General features: G+C 48.6%; 1 protein-coding gene and 1 pseudogene across 6 annotated transcripts in view; one reads left to right on the top strand and one right to left on the bottom strand.

Annotated features, from left to right (window-relative positions):
• Window positions 1–3,922, bottom strand: part of LOC309617389 (TLC domain-containing protein 3A pseudogene) — an 8,493-nt pseudogene extending 4,571 nt beyond the window's left edge. The window contains exon 1 of the transcript XR_014249821.1: window positions 1,027–3,922. The product of XR_014249821.1 is annotated as a TLC domain-containing protein 3A pseudogene (transcript). The remainder of the gene's footprint in view (window positions 1–1,026) is intronic.
• The window catches only part of ATP4A (ATPase H+/K+ transporting subunit alpha), a gene marked incomplete at its 5' end in the record, with an annotated part of 100,561 nt that overhangs the window by 65,019 nt on the left and 12,441 nt on the right, over window positions 1–23,101 (top strand). For 3 of the 5 annotated variants that reach the window (XM_082369593.1, XM_082369592.1, XM_082369594.1), the window contains 3 exons: window positions 22,065–22,205; window positions 22,318–22,377; window positions 22,858–23,061. In XM_082369593.1, coding sequence (XP_082225719.1) covers window positions 22,065–22,205; window positions 22,318–22,377; window positions 22,858–23,061 — 405 coding nt within the window. Of the gene's footprint in view, window positions 1–21,951; window positions 21,979–22,037; window positions 22,206–22,317; window positions 22,378–22,857; window positions 23,062–23,101 lie in introns of those variants that run through there. The other 2 variants (XM_082369595.1, XM_082369591.1) reach the window with 2 other exon arrangements.

The raw sequence follows: 23,101 nt of genomic DNA, 5'->3' as shown, positions 1-23,101 counted from the left end.
CTGCATCTCTCTCAAGATTGGTCGTTGCCTGAGACCTTGCCCCCACCAGTACACCCCAAATCCACACCACAAATCCCTTTCCTGAAGTCCCCACTCACTGCATTGTCTTCTGTCCTAATCTTAGGGATTTGGGGGTGGGGTTGTTGTCCCTACTGTGGGCTTCAAGGATCCCAACCGCTTCCTACCACCCCTCATTTGACCTCATAAAATCACATCACCCTCTCATCACCACTGACCAAAAATTAACAGGAAGAATAACTGGGCTAGAACTGAACGTTTTTCTATCTGAGCCAGTTGGCTGAGAATATATGGAATCTGGAGAGTGTGCCTCATCATCATATATATTTGTTTCATCTTTTTCTGCTGATCTGGCAAAGCCGAGGGGAACATCAGACAGAGACCCTCCAAACAAGAAACTTTATAGACAAGGAACACCTCAGGCAATGGACCCACCAGGCATAGGACTCTTCAATGAAGAGACCATCCAGGCAAGATTCCCACCAGCCAATAGATTGTTGAGCCAATAGTATTCACTGCTCACCCAAAGGGGGTCACCACAAAATAGTGGATTTAACTGCTTTTATTCCCTCTAAGCTCCTTTCAATGGGGATTTTATTGTGGAGGAAATCTTGAAACCTTTAGAACCAAGAAATTCTAAGAAGGACCTGTTGGTTTGTGGAGTATGTGTGTGTAATAGAGAAATACATGTGCTTTTCACGTAGGTGAGTTCATGACTGTATTTGGCTTTGACTGTACGTTTGCAAGACTGCATGTGGGCTCAGTTTTTTTTTTTTTTTTTTTTTTTTGTGGGCTCAGTTTTGATGGCACATGACATTGTTTGGAAATGTGAAGGCAAGGAGGCATGAGGTCACTCTGATTCCTGACACTGCCCTACTCAGCCCCCACCTCCAGTGCCCACCCTACCAGGCAACAAGGGTCAATGACTTCCCAGGAGGCACAGGGAACCCATCAACCTATCACACACACACACACACAATTTCGTAGTCAAACATGGCTTGTTCTCACCTGACATTCCTGGGGCCTTCTTCCTCTGTTTCAGAACTGTCTCTGACATGCCCAGAGCCCACACAGTCTGGGCTTTGCTTCTTTCTCTTTCCAGGCACAAGGTCTCCAGACTCTGTCCCCATAAGAAGAGCAGGAACCTGCTGCATCTCACTCTCCATTCTGCTCAGGGCAGCCAAAGAACCTCAGAAATGTATATCACATCATATCCTTCCCCAGCTTATAACCTCTGACAGGTTCCCATAGTACTTGGAATAAAATCTTGTTTGTTCAGTCTACAAGCTTGTAAAATTCTATTCTTGTCCTTGGAATTGAGGATTTGGATGACAATATATCTAGATTTATGTGTGCATGTCTATAAGTGATTCCTCATAAGTACTTTCAGTTTGATTTGAAAACTCAATGTCTTTCTTTGGGTTAGGTGAAACTATTATATTATCCTTTCCCACTGTTCATGGACGTAAAACCCCATGCAGAACCCAGCTGAGGAGGCTCTGTACTTCCAGAACCCAAGGAACCTCTTAAAGACAAAGTCCAGAGGTCAAAGTGAAGCTCTTATAGGGTCCTTGGCACTTGTACCCTTTCTCATTCATTCCTCTAGTTTGGTGCTTCTCAAACTTTAGTTTGCATCAGAATTACCTGGAGGGCTTATTAAAACACAGATTTCAGGCACCACCAGAGTTTCATACTCAGGAAGTCTGGGGGTGGGTAAGAATTTGCTTTTTAAAGAGATTTCCAGGTGATGTTGACACTGCTGGTCAGAGGACCACACTTTGAAAACCACTGTTCAGGTCTGATTCTTCCCCTGGAGGTCCTATCTCCTGGTTTTCTCCATCAAGGCTGGTCATTCTTGGAGCCCCTGCCAATCTCCTGTGTCATGCTGTACCAAAAGCCCCCACCCTCTGCATCTCTTCCATCCTATGATGTTTGGGCTGTCGCTGGAAGGTTGTATCTCTCAGCCATGGCTTTGGTCCCATCTCCAATGGTCTCCCAGAGCAAACATCATGAAGGCACATCTCCCTTCCATCTCCACAGACCAGGAGAGCTAACAAGAACAAGTGGGTCACTGATGAGAACTTTTCCATATGGGTCACTCTGCTGAATATGTCTGGAATCATGAGTGTTCTCCTCATCATCTTACATGTTTTCCACCTTTTTCTGATGGCCTGGAAAAGCCAAGGGAAACACTCACCACAGAATCTTCAAGCCAAGGAACCAGCAGCAGAGACATCCTTCGGCCATTCAGTCTAACTCTCCAAGGGAATGAGCGCAGACACCTCACTCACTTGCTTTGGGTCCTCTCCAGCGCCACACACAGGGCTATTAATTCAAAGGAAAAGTTTTGAGAGGTATTTGTAATGAGGTGGATGGAGTTAGAGTCTGTCATACAGAGTGAAGTAAGTCAGAAAGAGAAAAACAAATACAGTATGCTAACACACATATATGGAATCTAAGGAAAAAAAAAAAGGCACGAAGAACCTAGTGGCAAGACGGGAATAAAGACACAGACCTACTAGAGAGTGGACTTGAGGATATGGGGAGGGGGAAGGGTAAGCTGTGACAAAGTGAGAGAGTGTCATGGACATATATACACTACCAAACGTAAAATAGATAGCTAGTGGGAAGCAACCGCATAGCACAGGGAGATCAGCTCGGTGCTTTGTGACCACCTAGAGGGGTGGGATAGGGAGGGTGGGAGGGAGGGAGATGCAAGAGGGAAGAGATATGGGAACATATGTATATGTATAACTGATTTACTTTGTTATAAAGCAGAAACTAACACACCATTGTAAAGCAATTATACTCCAATAAAGATGTTAAAAAAAAAAAGCAATTCAAAATCAAAAAAAAAAGAAGAAAAAAGTGCTCTTGCAAAAGGGGCAGGTTAGATGCGGGAGGTGATAGGAATACTCTTTAGAAAAAAACTCAAATCCCTCTGCTTGTCAATACCCAAAAGGCTGAGGCCACGCAGGGCACAATCTGCAGTTTGGTCCACGGGAGCACTGAGTGGGCAAGGCAGCGAGTATGAGGAGGCGCCCTCACTGCCTGACTCATGGGAGCAATTAACCATCCTTTTTGGCTGGGGGAGCATCAAAGAGCTGGGATGCCTTCTTGCACAGCAGAGAGAACTCGTAGATCTGGGGAGCGATGAGGAAGGCGTTGGCCACACTGCAGTAGAAAGGAATGTGGAAGGGCACTTGGAACAGGCTCAGTCCCTGCTGCTGGCCGTAGGACCAGTACATGAAGGGAAAAAGGCGGATCCGACATAAGAAGAAGGTGGTCAGCGTGAGGATTCCATTCACCTTGTACAGCAGGGTGTGCTGCTGCTTTGGCTGAATCGGAACTCTGCCCAGCGACACAAATGGAGGACTCAGTTCTGCCGTGAAGATGCAGCCAGCAAAGAAGTCCCCAAGCTCTCCCCTAAGCCTCTGTGCGACCGGCACAAGGACAAACAGAATAACTGCATGGTGCGTGATCATGAGGCGGTTTCTACTGAGGAAGTTTCGAAAAATGGCGAGGGAATGTCTGCTGCTCTGGTCCCCAGTTCGGTACCATTCACAGAGGTACATGGCGTAGGAGTCATAGATCATGTATGGAATAAAAAACCAGACATATTCTCAGGCAAGCCAGTGTCTGTCGGTGATCACGTGGCTCCAGGAACGGATGATGATGATCCCAGACCCGGTGGCCAACCCAGCCTGCACTGAAGAAACCAGCCTGGTGCCGATCATCACGCAGTCGTTGTGGGTCCAGGCGGGCCGCGCGCGCCGCAGCCCCCAGGTGCAGAGCCCGAAGAGCCCCGGGAAGAAGAGCGAGCCCCAGGCCAGCGGCAGCAGAATGGGTGCTCGGGTTCGGCCGCCTCGCTCGGCGTCCTCGGCGTGGCTCGCTCGGCTCCGCGCGCGCGCGGCTCAGGCCCTGGCGCGGCCCGCCCGCCGCTATTTCTACCCTCCGCCCCCGTCCCCGGCCCCGGCCCCGGCCCCGGCCCCGGCCCCGGCCAGCCGCGACTCTGGCCGCCGGCGGGCGCTGCTGTATGTATGTATGTATGTATTTATTTATTTATTTTAATTTTTGGCTGTGTTGGGTCTTCGTTTCTGTGCGAGGGCTTTCTCTAGTTGCGGCAAGCGGGGGCCACTCTTCATCGCGGTGCGCGGGCCTCTCATTATCGCGGCCTCTCTTGTTGTGGAGCACAGGCTCCAGACGCGCAGGCTCAGTAATTGTGGCTCACGGGCCCAGTTGCTCCACGGCATGTGGGATCTTCCCAGACCAGGGCTCGAACCCGTGTCCCCTGCATTGGCAGGCAGATTCTCAACCACTGCGCCACCAGGGAAGCCCATGTATTTATTTTTATAAATTGCAATATCACAGTCCCCCTCCATAACAGCTAGGGGAAAAAAGGGAGAAACTAAGAAATTTATATATTTTTAAAGGTGGCAAAGGGCTTTGGATGCAAATAAGTCTAAAAGAATTAAATTCCAGAGAATAAGGAGCCCTTCCTGCTTAAGTGGACATTGGTGGTCACTCCCTGGGGCACTTGTTGAGTCTGGACAAGGGGACGTGGAAGACTGGGCTTACCACGAGCTGAGGGACTCCATTTGGTAAAGAAAAACCAGTGGAGCTTTAATGGCTATTTAGGGAGACATGAGAGATTAGAAACTAAAGGAGCTGAATGTGTGCAATTGGGTTTTCCTGCCTGCCAGTTTTCCCCATAAGATTTTTCTGAATTCTCGCCAAAATGAGTAGCTGGGGTTGGATTAGAAAGTTTGCCTCACTGGAAGGAGAAGCAATAAACATGATAAGCATGTTTATAGAACATGACAATTTGATTCTAAAGCATTTGGGGGGGGTAGGGATAAATTGGGAGATTGGGATTGACATACACACACTACTATATATAAAACAGATAACTAATAAGGACCTACTGTATAGCACAGGGAACTCTACTCAATATTCTGTAATGGCCTATATGGGAAAAGAGTCTAAAAAAGAGTGGATCTATGTATATGTATAACTAACTCACTTTACTGTACACCTGAAACTAACACAACATTGTAAATCAACTATACTCCAATAAAAATAAAAAATAAGATAAAATAGCGCTTCCCTGGTGGCGCAGTGGTTAAGAATCCGCCTGCCAATTCAGGGGACACGGGTTTGAGCCCTGGCCCGGGAAGATTCCACATGCCGTGGAGTAACTAAGCCCATGCGCCACAACTACTGAGCCCGCGTGCCACAACTACTGAAGCCCACGTGCCTAGAGCCCGTGCTCCACAATAAGAGAAGCCACCGCGATGAGAAGCCCACACACCGCACTGAAGAGTAACCCCTGCTCACCGCAAATAGAGAAAGCCACGCACAGCAACAAAGAACCAAAGCAGCCAAAAATAAATAAATAAAATAAATACATTTATAAAAAATAAAAAATAAAATAAAATAAAACGTATGGGGAAAATCAAAGCCTCTAGAAGAGCTACAACAATCTTGAAGAAGAACATGGTTGGGGGTTTACACTATATAACTTTCAATGCTTACTGTAAGACCTACAGTATGACGGTGTGATATTGGTATAAATATAGACAAAGAGACCAGTGAAGCAAAACAAAGAGTGCAGACATAGACTAACATATACACAGTCACTTGGTTTAAGACAAAGTTGCCAGTTTAATACAATGGGGTCAGGAAAGTCTTGTCAATTAATGCTAATGAAACTGTGTATCAATATAGTGAAAAAATGAATCTTGAATCCTTCCTTACTTCATACCACATCATTTTTTGCATAATGTCAACCTACAACTGTGCTGTCCAGGATGCTAGCTATGAAATTAATTCAGGATGGATCACAGACCTAGATATGAAAGCTAAAACTATAAAACTCCTATGAGAAAACACAGGAGAGTATTTTTTATAACCTTTGGATAGGTAGACAAGGATTTACTAAACAAGACTCAAAAAAACCTAAGCATAATATTTAAAATAATTGGATTTTATTAAAATTTAACACTTCTTCTTGTGAAGACACCACTAAGAATGTGAAAAGTCATCACAAATTGAAAGAAAATATTTGCAAAAAGAAAAAAGCAAGCAGTTCAACATTTTTAATGAACAAAAACATGAACATGCATTTCACAAAATATAATTTCGACGCGGCCATAGCATGTGCAGGGTGATTAACATCCTTCGTCATTAGGGAAATTCAAATTAAAACCAAAATTAAAAAGACTGTTGTCAACAAATTTTAGTAAGAATATAGGAATCCATCTGTATTCATTGGTTGCGAGAAGAAAACCAATTCTTTTACAGAACAAGAAGCACAGAGTAGCACTGACCTGAAACAAATAGATTGCCAGATAATTCTCCAGCAAAGATGGGTTTATTTGGGATCAGCAGAGAATTGCAGTTGGGGTCTGTGACCATGGCGAGCCATGTGCAAGTCCCCGAAATGCAAGGGAAGCGGGACACTTTTAAGTGGGGAAAAGGAAGTTGGGAAAGCTATAGTAAACAAAGAGCTGAGGGCTTTTCATTGACTGAATCCTTGTCAGGAAAGAAGAGGCATCTTTCTTCTTCCTGTTGGGCTCTGCTATTGATGCAGGGCACAAGAGCGCCCCCTTCTGGTCTTCTAGCTCTACTTGATTAAGATTTCTTTTTACTAATCTTTTACAGTAGGCAGGCTCCAGGCACAAGTACCTAGCTCTGTTTTCAGCTTTTCTCCTAGTCCTGCCCTTATATCTGGTTTTGTGGACAAAGCAGACTCTAGATTGTGTAATCTAAGGGAACTTCAGAAGTTGGGTGAGCCCCTGGGGGGAGCATGAGGCGGCACAGCCCTTGAAGTTCACTCTTGCTTGCTGACACTCCACCAAGCAATGGCTCTGGGCAGTGTTGCACAGTAAACCCTTAGTGGTTAGAGGGAGCGATGGTCTCCCTGGGATGTAGCCCACTGGCCAAGAGACACATGACCACCAGCCGTGGGATCCACCAGACAAGAAATACACCAGCCAAGGAACTCTCAGCCATGGAAGGGGGTTCTCATTCTTATTGGCCTGTGTTGGCGATTTCTCTGGTATGAGATGAGGGGCACCGTAGGGCAGTATGATTTCTGCCTACACGACCCCTACACCTTCCAGCTTCCATGCTTGCAGGGACTGACGAGGGTGACTGCCTAAGATGTGAAGGGCATCGCTGAGTCCATCATCTTAGGAGATCGACACACACATGCACAGACAGATACAGACACACTCAGGTCCCAAGTGGCTTATTCCTGGCTGAGGTTTCCTGTCGCCTTCTCTCTGCCAGATGCTCTCCCTTTCCATATCCAAATCCCACCATGTCCAAGGGACCCAGGGGTCAGGGCACTGCCCCATTCTCTCTAAGAATGAAACTGCCAAGCTCTGTCCTCAGGCAAAACAGAAACCTTCTGGCTTCCACTCTCCATTCTGCTCAGGGCAGCCGGAGAAACCCCACAACCTAAATCAGATTCTCTCCTTCCTTGGCTTAAACCCTCCATGTTCCCATGGCTCTTGGGATCAAACCCAAATCCCTCACCCAGGTGTTCAGGCTCTGCCTTGGTCTGCTCCTCTCCTCTTGCCTCCACACTCTAGCCGCACTGCCTTTGTTTCTGTTTCTGGATCACACAACTCTCTTTCCCACCTCAGGACCTTTGCACTTGCCATCCCCCCTGCCTGGAACTCTTTCACCTTGATCTTCTCATGGCTAGCCCCTCATCCAGGCTTGGATGTCCTCTTCCCAGACAGGTCTTCCTTGACCTCCTCACTCCCCGTATCACCTTGTGTCACCCTCCTGGGTCCCTATCCCTTATGTCCTAGTTATTCCCCATAGCCTTTTGTCCTCTCTGAAATCATTTAGTTTATTTATTCAGGTTTTCCCTGTACATCTCCCCATCTCCCCCATGGACTGCAAACTCCGGGAGGACTGCGGCTTTGTCTCTCTTGGTTGCCACTTGGCCTTCAAGAGCAGAGCACTGCCTGGTGCACTGTAGGCTTCCAATACTTCCATGTTAAAAAAAATTACATCCTGCCCTTTGCCTATCAAAGAATCAGCCCAGAATGTACTAGCCAGTACTTGAGGCCCACCCACTTCATTCACTGAGTCAATCAGGAGTTCAAACTGGCAACAACAACAAAAGCAAATAGTTGAGGACTTTCCTGGTGGCGCAGTGGTTAAGAATCTATCTGCGGGCTTCCTTGGTGGCGCAGTGGTTGAGAACCTGCCTGCCAATGCAGGGGACACGGGTTCGAGCCCTGGTCTGGGAGGATCCCACATGCCGCAGAGCAACTGGGCCCGTGAGCCACGACTGCTGAGCCTGCGCGTTTGGAGCCTGTGCTCCGTAACAAGAGAGGCTGCGATGGTGAGAGACCCGCGCACCGCGATGAGGAGTGGCCCCCGCTCGCCGCAACTAGAGAAAGCCCTCGCACAGAGGCGAAGACCCAACACAGCTAAAAATAAGTAACTAAATTAAGTTTTTAAAAAAGGCAAATAGTTGAAACCCCACATCTTTGTTCATTGAATCAATCAAGAGGACAGGCAGAGAACAGGGGTGGGGGGGCGTGCCTAAGTAATGCTTCCTTAGTACATTGAACCAACCAGAATCTGGGTCTAAATGCTTGAGACACCGCCCTCCCAGCATCCTCCGTATCAGGGAAGCCAATCACAATAAAGTGGTAACCAACAGAGGCCGCGCCGCTGTGACTCAACTCGCCAGGGCAGCCCCAGGACTAGGATGAGCGGACAGCTGTGGCATTGACTGTGGGTGATGATCGGGAAATAGTGGGGAGCTTAAGGGAGCAGGGAGGGAGTCAGGAGAGGACAGCCAGAGCTAATATGGGATAGACAGGGGGATGATGGGTGTCTGAGTGTCCAGGAGGGAATTGTAGGGTCGCAGGAAAGTTTTTGGGGAAAAGGAAGGGATTTTTCCCCAAAAACTTTGGGGAAAGTTGGAAGAAGGAGGGGAAAGATGTGGGAAGGAGGCTGGAGGTTAGAAAAGAATGGGAAAAGGTTATGGGAGACAAAGAGAAGATTTTAGGGGTCCAGGAGAGGGTTACATGGGATAAGGAGGTTCTTGTGGGACAGGGAGAGGGTTAGGAAAGGACCAGGGGGAGGTTATGGAGTCTCAAGAAGGGGTTCTGGGGGAGACAGGAAGGGATTTATATGAAAAAATTGAAAGTGTATAGAGGCAGGGGAGTGTAGGACAGAGAAGTTATAGGAGGGGGCTATGGGGAGCAGGAAGGGGGTTATGGGGAACAGGGAGGTTATGGGAGGATGGATGGGTTATGGGAGGTGTTATGACGGACAGGAAGAGTGTTACAGGATCAGGGAGAGGAGTGAAGCAGGACCAGGACAGAGTTACAGGATGGGGAATATGAGGTATGTTGCCAAATCTTGGCTCCCTATGCACTGATGCCGAATAAAAATACGGAGACAGAGATTTGGAAGATAAGAGGTAGAGAGGCTTTTTATTTTCTTTGCCAGGCAAAGGGAAGACACAGTAGGCTAGCACCTCAAGAACTGCCCCGCCCCATCCTGGGGAATTACGGAGGGTCTTATAGGTGGAACTCGCAGTCCAGGGTAAGTGATAAGGATCAAAGTGGTGAAGGTCTTGCATTCTTCTTCTTCTTGCAATATTTTTTTTTTTTTTTAAAGAATGAGTTCATCCTGATACAACTCAAGCCTGATAGTAAGGATTTTTTTTTTTTAAGGGAATGTTATTTATTTATTTATTTATTTATTTTATTATTTATGGCTGTGTTGGGTCTTTGTTTCTGTGCTAGGGCTTTCTCTAGTTGCGGCAAGCAGGGGCCACTCCTCATCGCGGTGCGCGGGCCTCTCACTATCGTGGCCTCTCTTGTTGCGGAGCACAGGCTCCAGACGCGCAGGCTCAGTAGTTGTGGCGCACGGGCCCAGTTGCTCCATGGCATGTGGGATCTTCCCAGACCAGGGCTCGAACCCGTGTCCTCTGCATTGGCAGGCAGACTCTCAACCACTGCGCCACCAGGGAAGCCCTTCTTGCAATATTTTAAAACAGTCACTGCTGGCATCAGGCAGCCTGGTAATTGGGTCCGTTCAACCCTGGGTTACCGGCCTGTGACCTCCTTTCTGAAATGTAAACAGCTACGAGGGGTGATTTGCTACAAGAGAAATCAGCGAGAGTAAATGCTGGGTGCAGGGTACAATTCCTATGGAATCAGAGAGTAATTAGCTTTGTTTAGCTTTGTGAAGGACAAGTCTAGCTACAAGTGTGTGTTAGTAGTAACAGCTAAAGAATAACCAAGCAAGATTGCTTAACTCTTTCAGGCCTGTTTATGCTGTTTCCCCAGCCTGTTCATTGTTGCTTATTTTCCTTGTTTATCAGAAAAGTCTCATTTCTGCTTTTGCTGCAACAGGCACAGACAAAGGATTACAGAAGTGACGAGAGGGTTAGAGGGGTGCAGAGAGTAAGTAATCATCTAAAGCAGTGGTTCTCAAAGCCTGGTCCCTAGCCTGCAGTAGCAGCCTCACCTGGGAACTTGTTAGAAATGCACATTCTTGAACCCCCGCCCCAGAGCTAAGGAATCAGCAACCCTGGGGATGGGGCTCAGCTTTCTGTTTCAATAAGTCCTCCAGGTGACTCAGTTGTATGCTCAAGGTTTAGCATCACTGGGCTAAAGTGACCATTTAATTTAACCTCCAAACTGAGCACTTTTTAGACTAAAAGGGGAGCGCTCAATAATTTGGTAGGACCAGGCTTAACTAACTGGACAGCACCGGCAAACCAGGATGCAGCACGTTACTGGAGAGCAGGAATTGGTTTAGGGGGACAGAAGAAACATGCAGGGTTTCTAAGTTACTTGGAGGGTGTTATAGGGCCAGTGGGAGTATTATAGGGAGCCATTGTGGTGTCACAGGGCCCATTTTCCCATAGTGGTGGCCAGGGTCATTGTGGGGCAAGTATTTCCAGCACCCTCCTGTTGGTGGGGTTGGTTCTGTGAGTCCCCGTTACTCAGCATCTGCTGACCTTTCTTGGTCCCTCTGTACACCCCACCCCCTCTGCTGGAGTCCATGGCTGCTGTGGCTGACGTCCGGGCCACAGAGTTCAAGGTCACTGTGATGCAGCCCATCTACAAGACAGCCTTCAACATTCCTGTGAAGGACTACACACTGCTGTCCATTTTTTCAGTTTTCTACTTCTTCCCACTGGGGAAAAAACCTGCCAGGGTTCTCCTACTTGGTGGGTGGGAATGAGCCATAGTTCTGCCTCTGCAGAGCACCCCAAGCCTGCCCCCTGGCCCCTGCCCAGCTCCCCCTCCTCTCTAGTACTAGCCCCAGCCCCTTCTCCATCCCACCCTCCCTGCTACCCTGGCATTTGTCCCGACCCTGTTCACCATCCTGCTGACCCTGCTTCTTCCCTCAGATCCCCGTGTGCCCCTTCCTACCTGGTCCTGCCCAGGCCCCCTGCACCATCTCACTCCATTGCTTCCTCCTCCTCTCCACCTCATCCTTCCTCCCCTGACCCTGATCGTGGGCTCCAGGTTCTCTCCAGGGGACCCTTCCTTTATTTTGCCCCTTTTTAGAAAAACATCAGCCTGTCTTCACCTCCACAGACATGGAAAGCAAACAGTTTGGAAAACAAAGTCAGAGCAAAGAAAAATTCTAAGTTGGCCTTGGGCTTCAGCAACGTGGCCATCATTCTAGGCCAGTTAGTGCTGCTGTTCATCTTTATGCCACAAGACAACTCAGAACACCCAGCAGAACCATGAGCCGGGAGACCTTTTTGGCATGCCCTGTGCCCCTCACAGTACCAGGCCTTCTTGCCCCCCTGGGAACTTTTGGACTTGGATTTGGACAGTAGTACCCTGTCCCTGCCCCATGGAGGAAGCCTTCCCTCTGCCACCTCGTCTGGGAGCAGTCCGTGGGATGCCTTCTGCGTGATTGTGTAAATGTATTAGTGTGGTTGGTATATGCCTTTACACGACCCCATGTACTAACAGCTCCTATTAGTATCCTGGAGGCTTCATCCATTCATTCGTTCAACAGGTTATTGCACACTTCCTGTGTGCTAGGCATTGGGCTAGGGCCACAGGACTCAGTGCTGAACAGGACAGATTAGGCCATGACTTCAGAAAATATATGTTATTTTGAGGGAAGTTAGAACATAAATAAGAAGACGCAACTTAACAAGGTTACTTTGGACCATCATAAATAATATAAAGGCGGCTGGAGGATGGGAGGGAGACACGTATGATAATGCGTTCAGGAAAACCTCTCTTTTGGGGGGGGGTTGTGAAAGTTTATTGAAGTATAGTTGATTCACAATGTTGTGTTCGTTTCTGGTGTACAGCAAAGTGATTCAGTTATACAGATATATACATATATATACGTATATGTATATATACTTTTTCATATTCTTTTCCATTATGGTTTATCACAGGATATTGAATATATTTCCCTGTGCTATACAGTAGGACCTTGTCGTTTATCCATATAATAGTTCGCATCTGCTATTCCTAAACTCCCACTCCATAACTCCCCAACCCCTTGCCAATTACAAGTCTATTCTCTATGTCTGTGAGTCTGTTTCTGTTTCATAGATAAGTTCATTTGTGCCATATTTTCGATTCTACATATAAGTGATATCATATGGTATTTGTCTTTCTCTTTCTGATTTACTTCACTTAGTATGATAATCTCTAGGTCCATCCATGTAGCTGCAATGGCATTATTTCATTATTTTTTATGGCTGAGTAGTATTCCATTGTATATATATATACCACATCTTTTTTATCCATTCATCTGTCGATGGACATTTAGGTTGTTTCCATGTCTTGGCTGTTGTAAATAGTGCTGCTATGAACATAGGGGTGCACGTATCTAGGAAAAGCCTCTCTTAAGGGGTGACATTTGAGCTGCAGCCTGCCTGAAGCATGAGAAGGAGAAGGCTATAGAATTACCAGGAGAAGAGAGAATCAAGCAGACAGAATACCAAGTGTAATCGTCCCGAGGTAAGAAAGAGTAGGAAAAGGGGAAAAGCCAGCAAGCCTGGAGGATAGCCATGGGAATATGTTAAGAAGTCAGTGTGGAATGGTGAGCAGGGAACATATCACCCAGAGCCATGAGGTCATGGTAGCCATGTTCATGGTGTGGAGTTTGGATCTGAAGTGTGAAGGGACGCCATTGGAGATATTAAGCAGGAAAGCACAAGATCTGACTACTCTCTTAAAAGGTCCAAATTCCATGCCTGGAGGATGTAGAAGGTCATGGCAGAACGTTTTCCTCCATAACAATTATGAATAAAGGAATAAACTAAAAATTCATATTTTAAAGTCATCAAAGAACTATGGAATGTAAAGGGTAAAATCTCAAGAAGCTAACTTCCAGTGAACGAAGGATCCATCTTAAGTAAACAGAAATCAGACAGTTTTTCTCCTTTCTGGGGATTTTTGCCAAATGTTGGCACAGGTGGTTAAAGGGTTGTGCCTGTGACAGAGGGATTGTTCTGGGGAAAGAGAAATGAGAAAAGCTTTTTAAAGTCAAGTGGGCTGGTGTGGCAGGTTGAAGGCTGGAGTGCACAGCCAAATGCACAGCTGAAAAATACAGTATCGGAAATTAAGAATTCTTTTGCTGGCTTAACAACATCCTGGATGCAGTAGAAAAGATCAGTATATTCAAACCAATTTAATAGAAATTATCCAAACTGAAGCACAGAGAGGAAAAGGAAGGAAAAGGATCACACTGTCTGAGTGCTACCAGACACTATCTAGTTGCCTATCACAGTTGTAATTGGAGTCCTATATGTAGCGGAGCTCTGGTACAGAACAGATTCAATATGTGAAAAGATAATGGCTGAATATTTTCTCTAAATCATGGAAAAATGTTAATCCAGAGATTCCAGAAGCTCAGAAAGGTCCGGAGAGAAAATCTTTAAAGCAGCTGTATCCATCAGGATTCTCCAGAGAACAGAATAGAGATGAGATAGAAAGATAGAGAGATAGAGAGAGAGGGAGGGTGAGGGAGAGAATGAGATTTATTTTAAGAAATTGGCTTATGTGATTGTGCGGGCTGGCAAATCTGAAATTTGTAGGGCAGACTGGCAGCCTGGAAATTCAAATAAGAGTTGACGTTGTCATCTTTACTCCGAAATGCATAGGGCAGGTCAGCAGCGTGGAAACTCAGGCAGGACTTCTACGTTACAGTCTTGAGGCAGAATTCCAGGAAACCTCAGTTGTCCCTCTTAAGGCTTTAACAGATTGGAAGAGCCCCACCCACATTATGAATGGTAATCTGTTTTACTTAACATCAACTGATTGTAAATGTTAACCACAGATATGAACTACTGTCACAGTAACATCAAACAACTGGGCACCATAGCCTAGCCAAGTTGATACATAAAATTAACTAACCATCACAGCGGCCACAGAGAAAAGACACCCTGAACTTCAAGGGAACAAAAAAAACCCCTAAAACTATCTCCTTTATTTTTCTGGTTTTATTGAGGTATAATTGACAAATAAAAGTGTAAGGTATTTATAAAGTGTACAACGTGATGATTTGATATACATATACATTGTGAAAGGATTCCCCCATCCATCACCTCACATATTTATTTACCTTCGTGTGTGTGTGTGTGTGTGTGAGAGGACATTTATATTTGACCCTCTTACCAAATTTCAGTTATACAATATAGCGTTATCAACTAAGGATTATCTTCTAATCAGAAATAATTGAAACCAGGAGACATTAGAATGACATTTTCAAAGTCCTGAAAGAAAAAAACAACAACAAAGCTGTGCCTCCGCTCCCATTGCTGATTGGCTGGAAAGACAAGAAGGCATGCATAGCCTAGGAATTCCTATCAGCCAGCTGCTCGTCCAGCCCTATCATCATTTTGTCCTCCTTTCATGATTGGCTGACATGCACAGGGGGTGTGTCCTGGACAGATCCGCTGTCCTGATTATGCTGGCCCTGCCCACCCCTCTGTTCTTTTTTTACCGATTGCCTGACAGTTGGTATGGACTGGCTTACTTTCCTGATTAGGCTGGTCCAGTCCCTCCTTTTTTTTTTTTTTTTAAAGATTTATTTATTATTTATTTATTTATAGCTGCGTAGGGTCTTAGTTGCGGCACGTGGGATCTTCGTGCGCTAGTTGTGGCATCTGAGTTTTTTCTCTGTAGTTGTGGTGAGGTTCCAGGGCGCGCGGGCTCTGTAGTTTGAGACAAGCAGGCTCTCCAGTTGAGGTGCTGGAGCTCAGTAGTTGTGGCGCGCGGGTTTCGTTGCCCCGAGGCATCTGGGATCTTAGTTCCCTGACCAGGGATTGAACCCGCATCCCCTGCATTGGAAGGTGGATTCTTTACCACTGGACCGCCAGGGAAGTCCCCAGTCCCACTTGTTGATTCTCCTCTTCTGATTGACTAGAAGTTGGAGGAAGTCTTATCAAAGATGTTGCATCTCCTCACCACCCACTTCCGGAATTTTGGCTCCCAGATTAGACAGTTAGATCAAGAGACCTGTATCCCTCATTTTGGCTTCTGAACCCCATTCTGAACTTTGCATACTTCTCTATCCAAGAATACTTTTTCTAACTCTATTTTCTCAACTTCCCTGTCAGGCATGGGGAGTGGGGAGTCGGCCTGCCCTAATCATAAAATGCAGCCTTGAGTTCTCACGGTTTCTATCAAACATCTGCGAGTTTTGCCTTTGACTCCTCCAGCCATGCCTTCATTCAGCAAATAGTGAACCACCTGCTGTGTGCCAGGTTCTGTTTTGGGTCCTGGGGGCTCTCAAAAACGCAAGACGTTGCTGAACCCACCCTCCTTCATGAGGCTCCCTTATCCTTTGTCTCCTGAGCACCTACCCCCGCCCCTTTCCTGGTTCTCACAGCTCTCAGACTGTGCTTTCATCTTCTTTAATGGTGTGCTTCCCAGAGCTGTGTCCTGGCCCTGCCCTCCCCTCCTTGCCCCCCAATGTCCCCCCACCCCAGAATACAAGGACCACGGCAGGCAGGACCATGACTGTTTTGTTCACTGCAAATCTCAGTGCTCAACAAAAAGCTTGGCATGTAGTAGGTGCTCAGTAAACATTCCATAAATCATTGAATGGAGGTTGGTTTTCATGTGAGGCCTTTTTGTCAAATGGTGTCTGGTGTGATTCTGTGTATCCGCAAGTCTGTGAGGACTCTCCAGCCAGGCTACCTGGGTTCAAATCCTGGCTCTGCCACTTACTAGCTGTGTGACCCTGGCCAAGTCATTTAACTTCTCTGCCCCTCAGTTTCTTCATAGTAAAATAGGAATAAAAACAGTACTTTCCTGATGAGGTTATTGTGAGGATGAAACGAGCTCACACGTATAGTCACTGAAGACAGGGCTGAGTGCGATAAGTTCTCAGTGAGTGTCAGCTGTTATCCTGGGTTTCCGGACGTTGTGTCTGTGTGTGTCTGTCCCTCTGTTTTATGTTGGGGACATGTGTCTTTGGTGGACAAAGAACATCATCCCAAGGCAGGACCACGTGTCCATGTCAGTATTTGTGACTATGATGGCTGCTGCATACTGTTGAGTGTCCCAGGGACCCGAGATTTATTCATTCAACGAAAGTTTGTTGTGTGCCCACTATTTGCTATTCTAGGCACTAGGGATACGTTAGTCAAAAAAAAACCAACCAACCAAACAAACAAAAATAGGCATGAGGTGAGCCTGCCCTCATGGAGCTCACATTCTATCAGGAGGATTCAGAAAATACAGAAGAACCCAACAAATAAGAAAAATTACATAGGTTAGAAGGTGATCAATGCTATTGGTGGGAGGCAGTGGAGAAGGTGATGGAGATGGAGAGGGCAGGAGGGAGACCGCGGGTTACAATTTTAATTAGGTTAGTCAAGGGGTCTCACTGGGAAGACAACAGTTGTGTAAAGACCCGATGGTGGGAGAGAGGGGGCCGTGCAGAATCTGGGGGAAGAGCATTCCAGGAAGAGGAAACAGCAAATACAAAGGCCAGGAGGCAGGATGCTGTTCACTGTGTCTGAGGCACAGCAGGGAGGCCAGTGTGGCTGGTGTGGACCTGGGGGTGGGTGGGGGGGGTAGGGGGAGGAGGTGAGGTCAGGGAGGCAACAGGGCAGCTCACCAGGACCTCGGGTCCCAATGTGAGGACTTGTCTTTTAGCTGGAGTGAGGTGGAGCCCCAGGAGGGCTCTGAACCAGGAGGGCCCTGGTCTGACTCAGGGGTTCACAGGCTCCCTCTGGCCTCATGTGGGGAGCAGATTGTGAGGGTGGAGATGGGAGTAGGGAGATGGGGGAGGAGGCTGCTGAGAGCCCAGACAGGAAGGGATGGAAGTTGAACCAGAGTGGGAGCAGAGAAGGGAGAGATGGTTGGATTCGGGATATGATTTTAAGATCCCAGATAAGGAAGCCTGGCAATTTCCTGAGGACAGTTGACCTTTGCACTTCTGGACAAAGGTGGGAAAGGAGCAGAACACAGGAGACCTGGCTGCCAGCTTAGCCAGGCTGGGGCGACCTTGCCCCTCACTCCTTGACCCACTGCCTGCTCCTCTGCCAGCTGGAAGAAGAAGGGGAAGCAAGGTCCCTGCCTGTTGGGCCCCTAGCATCAATCTTCCCAGGGTCTGGAGTGGGGGATGCAGGTGGGGGAAGGGTGACCTGCCCAGGAGGCGAAGGGCATTGCTGAGTCCACTATCTTATCAGAGACCAAACACAGACAGAAAGTCAAGGTCACAATGAGTCCTTTCACTCAGCAAACACTTCCTGAGGCCAGCCTGGGTGGTGCAGGCACAGAGTGGTGACTGAGGCATCCTGGATCCCATCCTCTGAGTCCAGCGGGGAGATGAAATGTCACCAAATAGCGACAGCCCAGACTGGTCAGGCTTGTGAAGGAGGAATTAAGGGTCTGAGTGGTCAGGGCTGGGAAAGGGAAGCCTAGGGGTCTGTGGGAGCCCAGGGTGGGTACCTGACCCAGCCTGGCGGGTTGTCCCAGAAGATTTTCTGGAAGAAGGGACATCTGTGCTGGAGCAGGAAAGACAAGAGGTAGTTGAACGTGGGGAGGACGCAGGGCGAGTGTTTCAGGCAGAGGAAATTGCACGTGCCGAAGTCTTGAAACGATTGTTTTTTTTTTTTTTTTTGGCCTCGCTGTGCGGCTTATGGGATCTTAGTTCCCTGAGAAGGGATCGAACCCGTGCCCTCGGCAATGAGAGCGAGGAGTCCTAACCACTGGACCGCCAGGGAATTCCCTTGAAATGATCGTTTTGACAAGCGGACATCCTAAAACATGAAGGGGAAGTGGCACAGGGGAAGAAGGAGGGACAGCCAGGGGTCTGATTCCAGCAGGCCTTGTAGGACGCTGAGCCCCTAAGAGTGTTTGTGGTCACGATTCTAGGAGACTCTTGTTCAAATTCCCCTGAAAACCCACTCAAATGTTCGCCATCCATTTAACAGTCTGTCCTGTAACAGTCAGGAAAAATTTTTTCAATTCTGACCATTAATTGTTCTAAAAAATTCTCCATGATCCGTGTGCCCCAGGCTCAGAGAAATCTTGCCCACCGTGCTGAATGGATCGTGTCACGCTTGCGAGATTCCTGTGAGAAGTCTTTGCCCCCGAATGGTGCCGGGAGTTGCCCGTCCCCTCCCCACATGGCACAGTCCGCCCCGGCGCCGCTTCAAGTGCCAACGTTGGCGCACCTCCCGCTTTATCCAGATCCTGCCTGTGGGCAACCGCCTGTGTCCACTCCTGAGACAGGGTTAGGGTTGCTTGGACACGCAATGAAGGAATAAATGCACAAGCAAAGATCCTCCAAAGACACAGAACTTGAAAGCTGTGTACCATCTGAAGGCTGTGTAATCAGGGGGGCTGAAAAAAAAATATTTAACTGGGCACTGACCAGTCAGAATGGATGAGGCCCTGAGGCTAGAGCAGGGTCGGGCTGGGCCGGGTGTGGAAGGTCTGGGGGCTCAGGCAGAGGCTGTGTTTCCACTGTTTGAATCACCAGTCCAGCTGAGTGCCAACTGTGACTGTGTCAGTGTTTTGAATAGAAAATAAAGAGATCGTAGAACAGCCCTGTGGTCATTACCTAAGCCTCTTGATATCCCCCAAATGTCCACCCCGTTCCAAACTGCTTGAAGACTCAAAAATAAAGCCCGCCCTGACATGATGCAGGACACACATCTCGGCTGTGCTTCGGCCAATCACGAGGAACCATCGGCAAACCCAAACCGGGGGATATTATACAAAATAACGGAGATAGCTTCCAAAATGTCAAGGTCATGAAAGGCAAGGAAAGACTGGGGAAATGTCACAGATTGGAGGAGACTAAGGAGCCAGGACGACTAAATGCAAAGTGTGGTCCTGGATTGGATCCTGGACCAAGAAAATGACAGGAGAGGAAAAAATGGGGAAATTCAAATAAATTCTCTAAGTTAGTTAATAATGTCATATCCATGTTAATTTCTTGAATTTGATCATTGGACTGTGGTTATGTAGAAGAGTGTCCTTATTCATAGAAGACACATGCCTAAGTATTTATGGATAAACAAGCATCCTGTCTCTAACTTACTCTCAAATGATTCAGCCAAAATCTATCTATCTATCTTTCTATCTATCTAGCACAGATCTGGTCAAGTTGTTAAATTTAGGTGAAGGGTAGGCAGGAGTTCATTTTACCATCCCTGTAACTTGTAGGTCTAAAATATTTAATATAAAGCATTGAAAATTAACATAACAAAACTAAGAAATGAGAAAAACAAATGAGACAGGGACCAGAGAAGGAGAGTCCCTGAGTTTTGACAGAGGTCTGCACAGTATCACAGGTCAGCCCTCTGCCTCCAGTGATGGTGCCTCGGTCTCTCCATCTGTGACTTAGGTTGTGGGCTTCCCTAGTCTGTGAAGGCATGACTGCATATCTGCCCCAGGCCCTGGACACAGCGAGGGGCACCAGATGAGTTCCCAATGACTGAGACTTCCTGAGGGCCTGGCCGGTGCTGCAAGTTTGCTAGTGAATGTTCCCAACCACTCGAAGAGATAAATCCTGTTTCAATCCAACAGTGACTATTGAGCATCTATTGTGTGTCTGAGAGCACTGTTCTGAGTGCTGTGTATACAGCAGCAAACACAACCAAGTCCCGGTCTTCCTTCTCATGGGACAAGACTGACACCAAACAAATGAGATACAATGTCAGGTTGGGATAAAGCGTGTGTGTAAACAGAGTGAGGGGATGGAGCCTGATGGGGATGCAGTAGTATAACCGAGGACTCTCTGAAGAGGTGACATATGAGCTGAGACTTGGAGGTGAGAAAAAGCCATGCTGACATCTAAGGAAGAGGGTACCAGGCAGAAGGAACTGCAGGTGCAAAGGTCCTGGGGCAGGAATGACCTTGGCCTGTACAAAGCACAGCAAGGCCAGTGCCAATGGCTTGGCAGTAGAAACAGCTGGGGCAGGTGAGCTGGGGCCAGAGCTTGCAGGAACGATTTTGGAGTTTATTCTGATTGAGAAGGGAAGCCCTTGAAGGGTTGTAAGCAGAGCAGTAACACAAGCTGTTTTACACGTGTGACTAAGAGAGAGAAGCCCCCAGTGAACGAGTGGACTCATTGTAAGGGCAGTGAGTGTGACTTCAGCCCTGCCTCCTCTCTTGGGGTTTCCTGTAGCTGGGTGGTGGTGGGGAGAGGCTCCAGCTGCTCCCAGGTGACCTGCCCCAGAAGAGAAGGACATCGCCAAAGCAATTATCTTATCAGATCTACCCACACTCGCCCCTGGAGACACGTCCACCCTGTGAGGCCCAAGCATGAGACTATCAAGGACCTGCCATTCCACCAGGCCAGCCCCTCACAGTTGCCCATGGAGATCCCTGCCTGGAGTGGTTTCGAGGGGGTTCCCAGACCTCAAACCTGGCACTAAGCACCCAGTTCAAAAGTCCTTTCCCTACTTTGCACTGTGGTTTCCCCACCTGGGCAGGTTGGGGTGGGGACAGGGGAATGATTGAGGGCTGTGATGGCTGTAGCCGGAGTGTGGCATGCCTCTGGGGTCCTCTGAGCCTCGGTTTCCCCCTCTGCACAATGGGAATAACAGTGCTGCCTTCACAGGGGTTTCTTGCAAGGACCCATGAGGTCACATATGCGTAGTACCTGGCACATGTTTGGCACCTGCTGCTGTGAAGTGTGAGTGTTTTCATTGGCGGTACCATATGAGAGCCAGGCTCCGGGGTCAAACCTGGGCTGGAATCCTGTCCCTGATACTTAGGCATCGCAACCTTAGGCAAAGTCCTCGACCTCTCTGTGCCTCAGTTTCCCCATCTGTACAATGGGGGCTAACAAGAGAACATAACTTTGCAGGGCTGTAGTGAGGAGCTAAGGATGCATTCAAGCAAAGCACACAGGGCAGACCCAGCACTGAGCAAGTGTCCCCTGAACGACAGCTATTACAGCGCTGCCGTGAGTACCCTCTCCCCACCCCTCCCCCAGGGGTCTGGCGCCTGCTGTTTGGCTTAAAAGAGGACACTCTGCAGCCAGTCTGCCTGGTTCTGAGTCCTGCCTCTCACGTCCTAGCTTGGGGACATGGGCAAGTGACTTCACCCCTCTGTGCCTCAGTCTCCCCATCTGTAAGGGGCGTGGGTAAGAATGGCACTCACCTCAAAGGGTAGTTGTGAGGTTAAATAAATTAATATGTGAAAGCCCTTAGCGCAGTGCCAGGCACATAATGAGCACCATATGTTTGCTATTCCTCTTGTTAGTACGGCTATTCCCAGTGGTTCGCTGATCTCAGTGACAGGTTGCGATGGGGTCCGGGCAGGTAGAGCAGCCCAGTAGGGAATGCCCAAGCTGCCCAGGCCTGGAGGTCACCCCAAGGAGCCCCGTGATCAGCTGTAATCAGGTCCGCCCTGCTCCACCTCCTCCCTCCCTGGGTATATCAGGGCTGGTCCAGATCCCAGGTTCCGTCTCCGGCAAAGGAGGGTGGCTGCACCGGGCACCATGGGGAAGGCAGTGAGTAGGGTCAGGGGTCGGGGGGTGGAGGTTGGAGGCAGGGGTTCCAGAGGGACCTGATGCCTTCCCCGTCTCCCAACCCCCAGGAGAATTACGAGCTGTACCAGGTAGAGCTGGGTCCTGGTCCCAGCGGGGACATGGCAGCCAAGATGAGCAAGAAGAAGGCGGGCAGTGGAGGGGGCAAGAGGAAGGAGAAGCTGGAGAACATGAAGAAGGAGATGGAGATTGTGAGCAGGGGCCCCAGGGGTCCTGGTGGGGTGGGGGGCTGGGTGGGGCTGGGCAAGGGCAGGGGTGGGGGCCCTCGAGACGGACAGTGAGTGTTGTGCCTCCTCCATGCAGAACGACCACCAGCTGTCAGTGCCCGAGCTGGAACAGAAATACCAGACCAGTGCGACCAAGGTGAGCTGGGGCAGAGGGAGGGGTGGGGGGCGCGGGGTGGTGGAGAGAGAGAGAGAGAGAGAGAGAGAGAGAGAGAGAGGGAGGGAGGGAGAGAGAGGGAGAGAGAGAGGGAGAGAGAGAGAGAGAGAGAGAGAGAGAGAGAGAGAGAGAGAGAGAGAGAGAGAGAGAGAGAGAGAGAGAGAGAGAGAGAAACGCATTAGAAAGGGCCAAATAGACCAAACAGAGAGAGAAGGTAAGAGAAGCAGATAAAAAGAGACAGAAGAGAGACAGAGACAGAAGGAAGAAAGACACCGAGAGAAAGGTGGGAGAGAAGAGAGAGACACAAAGAAGGGATGGGGAGAGGGGCGGGAACAAAGACGGAGAAAGAAAGGAAGAGGAGCAAGGCAAGCGGGGGTGGGGGGGTGGGCAGGGAAGGAGAGCTCTCACTGATGAGAGGAGAATCCTTAGTGACCACCAAGACCCCACTCCTCCCGCCCCCAGGGCCTGTCTGCCAGCCTGGCCGCCGAGCTGCTGCTGCGGGACGGGCCCAATGCCTTGAGGCCGCCGCGGGGCACCCCCGAGTACGTCAAGTTCGCGCGGCAGCTGGCGGGTGGTCTGCAGTGCCTCATGTGGGTGGCCGCTGCCATCTGCCTCATTGCCTTTGCCATCCAGGCCAGCGAGGGCGACCTCACCACGGACGACAATGTGAGTGGCGGGTGCTGGGGCCAGACATGGGACACAGGGA

Source organism: Balaenoptera borealis (genome assembly GCF_965194805.1).
Source record: "Balaenoptera borealis genome assembly, chromosome: 19".
Lineage (NCBI taxonomy): Eukaryota > Metazoa > Chordata > Mammalia > Artiodactyla > Balaenopteridae > Balaenoptera > Balaenoptera borealis.
This window is presented reverse-complemented; position numbering and strand designations above follow the sequence as displayed.